Here is a 9,872-nt window from a genome sequence, read left to right as displayed (position 1 = left end):
CAACTATGTTCCGCTCCCTCAGCGAATGCATCTCCCGGAACGGAAACGGGAACACAAACTGAATGTCGAAATTAGCCCGATCCTCTGCCCAATCCAGCATGAACTTCTGGACCGCCACAGAGTTTCCGATTCCGGGCACCCCCGTGGTCAGAACGCATCGTACTGGAGACCCATTCATGGACCGGAGACGGAAAATGTTATTCCCACCAATCATGCTGTCTGGGGAGGCAACCTGGGGAGGTTGGGGGATCGGGACCGGACCTCGTGCAACGGATTAACCCCGCCGTGACCTTGGTTGGAGATTTGGGTGGTTCAACGTAGACGTACTTCAGGTAATATGCTGGCCTGCCCCGGGGTACACCCTCAAAGATACAGTTGTTCGTTCCGGATCAGATCACACTTCAACTCATACTGGATCACAGCTTAATGAGTGGGGAGACATGCAGAGGAGGTGATCAATACTTAACTGTGGACAACGTGGGGACGCGCCAGAGAAGAATGGGAAAATGCAAACGCGACGTTGGAGGAGACAGAGTGATGAGAGGGATTACTTAAAAATCCATACAAATAGTGAAAACAGTCTGACTGAGTACAGATACTTCCCCAGTCACAGGTCTGTCTCAAATACTGTCTCTGGTACAGTGCATTCAGAAAGTATTCAGACCATTTGACTTTTTCCACATGTGACGTTACAGCCTTATTTTAATTTAAAATAAGCATAATTTAATGCTCAATCTACACACATTACACCATAATGACAAAGCAAAAACATGTATTTAGAATTTTTTGCAAATGTATAAAACAGAAATACCTTATTTACATAAGTATTCAGACCCTTTGCTATGAGACTCCAAACTGAGCTCAGGTGCATCCAGTTTCCATTGATCATCCTTGAGATGTTTCTACAACTTGATTGGAGTCCTCCTGTGGTAAATTCAATTGATTGGACATGATTTGGAAAGGCACACACTTGTCTATATAAGGTCCCACAGTTGACAGTGTATGTCAGAGCCATGAAGTCCAATGAATTCTCCGTAGAGCTCTGAGACAGGATTGTGTCGAGGTACAGATCTGGGGAAGGGTACGAAGAAATGTCTGCAGCATTGAAGGTCCTCAAGAACACAGTGGCCTCCATCATTCTTAAATGGAAGAAGTTTGGAACCGCCAAGACTCTTCCTAGAGCTGGCCACTTGGCCAAAATCAGCAATCGGGGGAGAAGGGCCTTGGTCAGGGAGGTGACCAAGAACCCAATGGTCACTCTGACAGAGCTCCACTCCTCAGTAAAAGGCTCATGACAGCCCACTTGGAGTTTGCCAATAGGCACCTAAGGGACTCTTGGACCATAAGAAACAAGATTCTCTGGTCTCATGAAACCATGACTGAACTCTTTGACCTGAATGCCAAGCCTCACATCTGGAGGAAAACTGGCACCATCCCTACAGTTAAGCATGGTGGTGGCAGCATCATGCTGTGGGGATGTTTTTTCAGCGGCAGGAACTAGGAGGAGACTAGTCAGGATTGAGGGAAAGATGAACAGAGAAATGTGCAGAGAGATCACTGAGAGATCACTGATATCACTGAGAGATCACTGAGAGAAAACCTGATGAAAACCTGCTCCAGAGCGCTCAGGACCTCAGACTGGGGCGAAGGTTCACCTTCCAACAGGATAACGACCCTAAGTACACAGCCAAGACAGTGCAGGAGTGGCTCCTGGACAAGTCTCTGAATGTCCTTGAGTGGCCCGGACTTGAACCCGATCAAACATCTCTGGAGACCTGAGAATAGCTGTGCAGCGACGCTCCCCGTCCAACCTGACAGAGATTGAGGTTCTGCAGAGAAGAATGGGAGAAGCTCCCYAAATACAGCTGTACCAAGCTTGTAGCGTTGTTGCCAAAGGTGCTTCAACAAAGTATTGGATAAAGGGTCTGAATACTTATGTAAATGTGATTCCTTGTTTTTTTTATTTGTTAATTAAGTTGCAGAATGAATACAAATCACCACGTTTTTGCTTGATCAGTTATGGGGTAATTGTGATGTAGACGAGGGAAAAATACAATTGAATCATAGCAATTGTTTAGAATAAGGTTAACAAAATGTGGTGCAAGTCGGTTCTGAAAACTTCAGAATGCACTGTTTTTAAAATGACCTTTTCAAATACAAGTATTCTGATAAACTAATCGAGTTTTTTTTTTCTACAATAAAGGTTAATGATTTGGAAATAACACTGGAAACTATTTGAAAATACTCATAGCACTGACTCAGACCTCCCATGCATTTAACCCGCAGTGTTATTTAAAATAGTAGCTTGAATAAGTCTAAATACTCCAATACAATTTGATACTTTGTCACTTTTTTTTTATTTTACAAATAACAAAATAAAAGTACTTGTTTTGGCATGTGTATTTGAAATTACTAAAATGCACAGATAAGTGTGCTCTTTCTTTACATATTGAATGGCATGCCATAACAGAGGCACCTTCTGGAAACCTGTCCTGGAGTCGCAACTTTATGCCTCAACACACAGTAAGTTATGAGTTAGGCAATATATTTCAGAGAATAAAGATACACAAAGCTTTTAGGCTGGGTATCAGTCAAGCAAGACCTCTATTGAAGTTTGATATGTGCCATAGCCTACCAACACAAGGCATATGGAGTTATTTTCCCTGGTTGACCAGGACATGCTCAGCAGAAAGTGCTATACACATGCAATAAAACCCTCCTACCGGTCTTCGTCATCCATCCGTACTCCCACCACCTTCAAATACACTATTTAATTGCTATATCCGAAGAAGTGCAAGCGTTTAATTTAATCTCTCTGCCGCTGTTCACAGGCATTTCCACCCGACGCACTACAGGTGAAACCATTCTGAAGAAAAGTCACCTGATTCTTCAGCTCTTAGCAATTTTTTGGCCAATCTAGCAACCTTTCCATTGTTAGGGCAATTGGTTTTTCAGTTTAAAAATTGGGTTTTCTCAAAGGAAAATTAAAAGTACCACAATGTACTTTTTGAAAAGTTAATCTGTGCTTTCGTCCTCACGCCAACCGAACGAGACCCTTAGTTAGTTCAGTGGTGCAGTGATCTTAGAGCCAACACAGATGCCAAACAGCTCTCCGTCTTTGTACTCTTGGATTTAAGTGCGCAATTCATTACACCTTGACCCTGATGTCCTTCTGCGGGCAGACCGGAGAGGTGGCTTGGCCTCTTGGGTTCAGTTCTACATGGTTAAGGACATATTTAACGGGGTGGAGAGTTAGTCACCTTGTTGGTGAACATAAACTGAAAACACATAATACACATGGGTTCCACAGAGTGGAGGCAGGGTCTTAAGGCACTGCATCTCAGTGCGAGAGGCGTCATGAGTCAGTCGTGGTTCCATTCCTGGCTGTAGTCACAAACCGGCCGTGTTTGGGAGCCCTATAGGCGGCGCACATTGCGCAACTATAACCCCTGAAGGAAAGTTGTTTCAGCTTGTCAACACCCACAACCGAACAGTCCGAGCTTCTGTGAGTCCACGCCCCACAACCACCGTGAGGAGTCCTTAGCCCTGTGAGTCCCCCCGCACAGACCTCACCAGTGCCCTCAACCGCCAACCACGCAGTACCTTAGCCTGTGGGTCCCCCCATATCATCTCTCTCTGTTTTCCTCAGAGGACTCTAACATGTGGTTTTTTACTTAGAGCTAACTCATGTTAGCTTTTAGCATTAGTGGTGCAGCAGGATTAGTTGATATTAAGGGACCACATGAAAATATATTTTAAGCTTTATGTGTTATACTTGATGATTTTAATTGTATGTGGAGGCATCACGACTGGAGCGCGCTTTATTATATGGCATTTGAAAAAAATTGTCGCCTTAATTCAATTCAGTAGGAGACTATCTGCTAGAGGCGTAGCTACAGACCCTGGTTCAATTCCAGGCTGTATCACAACTGGTTGTGATTGGGAGTCCATAGGCAGCGCACAATTGGCCCAGCGTCGTCGGGTTAGGTGTTTGGCCGGGTAGGCTGTCATTGTAAATAGAATTTGTTCTTAACTGACTTGCTCGTTAAATAAGAGAAAAATAAATGTGGCATTCGACAAGGTTTGATTATGGGTCCGGTAATCGTTCGCGTATTCAGTTTATTCATGTTCTTGTTTTTTATTACTTTGCCTTATTTTTTATTCACCGGCAAAGATAAAACACCATGTAAAAAACATACGTGTCATTTTAGATTCTGAACTCACTTTCGAATCCCACATTAGGAACGTGACCAAAATAGCTTTTGACCACCTGAGGAACATTGCCAAGATGCAGCCGTTTCTCTCTCAGGCGGATACAGAGAGATTCATCCATCATTTTATTACAAGCAGACTTGACTACTGTAATGCTCTCCTGTCTCATCTACCCAAGAAAGCCATCAGCTGCAAAACATACAAACTGCTGCAGCACGGGGACTGACCCGAGCACACATTATACATTTACATTTAAGTCATTTAGCAGACGCTCTTATCCAGAGCGACTTACAAATTGGTGCATTCACCTTATGATATCCATTATACCGGTTTTAAGGTCTCTGCACTGGCTGCCTGTGAGTATTAGAATTAGGTTAAAGATGTTATTGGTTTTTAAATCAATCCACAATTGTGCACCCCAACACGTGAGTTATGTACCCAGTAGGTCCCTCAGGTCCACTGGCCTTTTAACTATCCCAAAGCCTAGGACCAAGAGGCATGGAGAGACAGCCTTTAGTTCCTATGCCCCCAGTCTCTGGAATAGCCTGCCAGAGAACATTAGGGGGGATGAAACTATTGAAATTTTGAAAATAGATCTTAAAACACATTTTTAGCTTTGCTTTTCCTAAGCAATGCTTGTTAGTCATTCCGTTTTTGTTATTCTTTAGTTTTTTTTTAATCTTATGTTTGTTGTATAGTAAATATTTCTGTTTTTATTTTCATAGTTTTTAATATGTTCTTTACTTGTGAGCGCACTGCATTGCATTCATGTCTGAAATGTGCTATATAACAACACAAAAAGCTTGATTTGAAATAACAAATACACATGTTATTGAACCCAGATCTGGTGTGGTCAGTGAAAACCAGTTCTGGTTGTTACCTCTCCTGCACTTCTTCTCCAGTTCCTGGGCCTGCTCAGGTTTCTTCATGCTCTCCAGCATGCGGATCGCCACCCGCAGGCCTTGCAGTTTACCTGACACATAACAATCATCATCATCAGAAACCAAAAGCACATTATAAACACATACACATAATGTATTACCATGGTAACACCTCAAATGACAACTTATTCCTGCTGTAGTTGCTTCTTTTGTAGTAAGCAGTGCACTCACAGGGTGCGATGCATTTAGTAAGCATGGCACTAACAGGGTGTGACTGTAGTAAGCAGTGCACTAACAAGGGTCGACTGTAGTAAGCAGTGCACTAACAGGGTGCGGACTGTAGTAAGCAGTGCACTACAGGGTGGATTGTAGTAAGCAGTGCACTAACAGGGTGCGACTGTAGTAAGCAGTGCACTAACAGGGTGACTGTAGTAAGCAGTGCACTAACAGGGTGGACTGTAGTAAGCATGCACTAACAGGGTGCGACTTGTAGTAAGCAGTGCACTAACAGGGTGCGACTGTAGTAAGCAGTGCACTAACAGGGTGCGACTGTAGTAAGCAGTGCACTAACAGGGTGCGACTGTAGTAAACAGCATGCACTAACAGGTGCGACTGTAGTAAGCAGTGCACTAACAGGTGCGACTGTAGTAAGCAGTGCACTAACAGGGTGCGACGTAGTAAGCAGTGCACTAACAGGGTGCGACTTGTTGATAGGTCACTTAGTAACAACAAGGGGGGTGGGTAGTAGCAGTGCCCAAAGCAACTAAACAGGGTGCGACTGTAGTAAAGCAGTGCACTAACAGGGTGCGACTGTTAGTAAGCAGTGCCACAACCAGTGCACTTGTAGTAAGCAGTGGCACTAACAGGTGGACTGTTAGTAAGCAGTGCACTAAACAGTGCGACTGTAGTAAGCAGTGCACTAACAGGTGTGACTGTAGTAAGCAGTGCACTAACAGGTGTGACTGTAGTAAGCAGTGCACTAACAGGTTGTGACTGTAGTAAGCAGTGCACTAACAGGGTGTGACTGTAGTTAAGCAGTGCACTAACAGGGTGTGACTGTAGTAAGCAGTGCACTAACAGGGTGTGACTGTAGTAAGCAGTGCACTAACAGGGTGTTGACATTGTAGTAAGCAGTGCACTAACAGGGTTGACTGTAGTAAGCAGTGCACTAACAGGTGTGACTGTAGTAAGCAGTGCACTAACAGGGTGTGATGTAGTAAGCAGTGCACTAACAGGGTGTGACTGTAGTAAGCAGTGCACTAACAGGGTGTGACTGTAGTAAGCAGTGCACTAACAGGGTGTGACTGTGTAAGCAGTGCACTAACAGGGTGTGATGTAGTAAGCAGTCACTAACAGGGTGTGCTGTTAGTAAGCAGTGCACTAACAGGGTGGACTGTAGTAAGCAGTGCACTAACAGGGTGACTGTAGTAAGCAGTGCACTAACAGGGTGTCGACTGTAGTAAGCAGTGCACTAACAGGGTGTTGACTGTAGTAAGCAGTGCACTAACAGGGTGTGATGTAGTAAGCAGTTCACTAACAGGGTGTGACTGTAGTAAGCAGCATGCACTAACAGGATGTGACTGTAGTAAAGCAGTGCACTAACAGGTGTGACTGTAGTAAGCAGTGGGCCCAATAACCCTACAGATGAGCGAGATCTGATGACTAGTCTAACGTAATCAGTAAAAAAAAATTGCATTACCAACAGAAAGTTAGCAACTAGCTAGCCAAGCATATCCTTCTCGAAGACTAATTACATTCTATGATGACTGCTAATTATATCATCTATTTTCGTAACCAAAAGTCTTCCTCAATTTAAGTAAAAACGGTAGAGAGCAACTAACTTCTGGTATTTAATCAAAACTACACAAAGCAAAAAATACCTGATTGAGAGAACCCAATGCCACAATTATTTATCCCCCACACAACCGTTTATCCCTCCTAGAACCAACAACAGAAGTAAGGAATCTTTAGCCATCCCATAGCCTGTCAAATCCATTTTTACCCACCTCTTCACAAACTCACACATCTTGACCAATAGTTGTCTTGGCGCCATGACAGTATAAGATGACAGAAATTGTAGTTCTTCTTATATTCCAAAACATAACACAATACTGTTCATATGCACACCTTTTGGAATATTGTTTCACAGCTTCTTCCAAGATAACTTCTGGGATTAACCACTACAGCATATCTTTTTAATTCACTTTCCAAACTGAAAAAAATAAACCAGCTGGTTTTCTTCTGAGGACTCTGCAAACCACCCATCGCTTAACTGATAAATAAATCGAGGTATATTATACGAAATCTCGACCTCTTTAAACCCTCTTCAGAATAGCCCATGTTATACTGAGCACTATTTAGTCGTTCCTTTATCTTTCCTTTGATTTCTTCCCCCCCCCTTGGCTAAAACACATACAGTCATTTTTCTTCCATCTGTCCACGGTTCAAGAACGACCAAGGGCTCAGCGATTATCCAACATTTATCAAAGTAAACTAAAGAAAAAACAATAAATCATAAACGAAACAACCACACCTACACTGGCACATCCACATACACAAACAAAGATCCCACAAACACAGGTGAAAAATACTACTTAAATATGATCCCCAAATAAACAACATACCACGGCCTCTAATGAACATACAAACCACACCACATAAAAAATTAACAAACAAACAACATAGAAATAATAAACTAGAAACCCCCTAGTCACGCCCTACCTACTACACCAAGAGAACAATGCCTTCAGTCAAGCCTACATACCCCCCCCCCCCCCCCAATGCGACTCCGACCCCAAAACCTGAAACCAAAATGGAGAAGGTATTTGCCGCGGCGACTCCTTAGTCATCCCCGCTCACCCCACCGCCATCCCCGGCTAACCATCCTGACTGGCACTGCCAGAAGGCTCCCCCTAACTGACCCTGCCGACTGGCACCGCACAGAGAAAGCTCCTCCCTAGCAGACTGAACCCTTCCTACTGGAATCGCGCAGAAAAGCCGGCCTGACTTAATGACACCTTCCTGACTGGCACCCCAAGAAGACTCCACCTGGACGACTGCACACCGTCCACTACATCGGACAAGAGAACTCCGCCTTAGCTACTGGACCTGGCCTACCCCTCCGACTAGACACCTCAGGAGGAACTCCGCCACTGACACTGGGACCTCCTGAACTCACCGTGGCCCCTCGCTGAGTTCCGACCTCCCCTCCTGGAGTCCACCGTTACCGCTGTAGCCGACCTACCGGTCGCTAGTCAACCGTCCGTCCCTTATCCGACGAGACCTCACTGAGGTCCGACGACCGCCTAGTCCGGACCGTGGACCTCCGTAGTTCCGACCGTTATAACCCTGTATTCGACCCTTGACCTCCTGATCCGACGGTGACCGTCCTGAGGTCCACGTGACCCTCCGCTATCCACCTGACCGTCCAGTTCCACGTTTACCGTCCAGCTGTCCGATCGTACCCTCGCAACGTCCACTGTCGGACGTCGCGACCTCGACTGCTTACCGTCGCACGTGTTCGACTGTAACCTTCACCAAACCTGACCTGTGACTCGCCGGCTCTACTCGAAACCGTCCCAGCGCATGACGTGAACCCGTCCCGGAACTCTTACGCTAAACCCGCCGAAGCTCGCTAACCTTCCGAATCTGACTGAACCTCGCCGAAGCTCTGACGTGAATCCACTGGAACCTATCTAGCCGTACATCACCGCACTGTACACCAATTCAGCGGGTCAGCACACAATATATACCGATGACGCACTCCGACCGATCTTACCCACAGTCCACCTTACTGAGGCAGTGCACTGAGGCCTCTACGCATAGACCACAGGTTCACCGACTTGACACTCTCTTCAGACGAGTGCGAGAGCACAACTTACCGACTAAACACCACTCGGCGGCAGAAGAACACAGACTACCTGCGAGCCACCTAGCCAGGAACATGGAACTCACCATTGCACCAGACCTTGCATTTGCAACCGCGGAAACTTCACAACATCTCTCTCACTCTCTCCTCTCCCACTTCACCAGCCTCCCTACGTCTCTGGTCTTCGCACAATAGGACATCACATACGTAACCGGCTGGGATCCACTGGAATCGGCGTACCCACATCCAACCACTGATACCCGATCTATCACGCCTGCCTGCACCTACTCTTCCCAACATCATTCTCCATCCCTCTTCAACACCGCTCCATTGACTCCCACGCTCTGCTCTCTCCTCAACCACTTTCACCCTGCTCCATTCTCTCTCCCCGCGCCTCAAGAAAAAGGGCTTCTTTCTTCCGCGAACCCTGCACACACTGCTCTCCCATATACCTGCCTCTCCCCAAGGAAGGTTCCATCCACCCATCCACGCTCTCCCAGCTCCAAAACTCCTACCTCGCATACGCTTCTTTCCCTTTTGATCTTCACTCTAAACGGACCAAGCCACGCGCCATTTATTCCACAGATAGTTGCCAAAGTGAACTTACAAGAAAAAACCAATAAACGAAACAAACAAACTACTACTGGCACAGCACAAACACAAACAAAATCCACAACACAGTCGGGAAAAATAGCTACAAAATGATCCCCACCATAGATACAACGATACCATGCAATCATACAAACACACCAACATAAAAATACTAAACACAGACATACACCTAAGTACAACTAGAATACCCCCGCACAACAATCTAACACCTTTTCCCAACGGAAACGCATGACGCTCCCTATCGACCGCATTCTGCTGACATAACTGACTCGCCATCCTTACGCTTAACAGCCACAGCC

At 45.5% G+C, this 9,872-nt stretch overlaps 1 protein-coding gene across 1 annotated transcript in view; it reads right to left on the bottom strand.

The window, feature by feature from the left end:
- The window catches only part of LOC112075198 (NLR family CARD domain-containing protein 3), an 11,305-nt gene extending 6,103 nt beyond the window's left edge, over positions 1-5,202 (bottom strand). The window contains exons 1-2 of the mRNA XM_024142224.1: positions 5,093-5,202; positions 3-422 (exon numbers count right to left, since the gene is read on the bottom strand). Coding sequence (XP_023997992.1) covers positions 3-214 — 212 coding nt within the window. The 5' untranslated portion in view covers positions 215-422; positions 5,093-5,202. The remainder of the gene's footprint in view (positions 1-2; positions 423-5,092) is intronic.
- Between the last annotated feature and the right edge of the window lie 4,670 nt (positions 5,203-9,872).

The sequence above is a fragment of the Salvelinus sp. IW2-2015 genome, unplaced genomic scaffold (assembly GCF_002910315.2).
Source record: "Salvelinus sp. IW2-2015 unplaced genomic scaffold, ASM291031v2 Un_scaffold3025, whole genome shotgun sequence".
Classification (NCBI taxonomy): domain Eukaryota; kingdom Metazoa; phylum Chordata; class Actinopteri; order Salmoniformes; family Salmonidae; genus Salvelinus; species Salvelinus sp. IW2-2015.
This window is presented reverse-complemented; position numbering and strand designations above follow the sequence as displayed.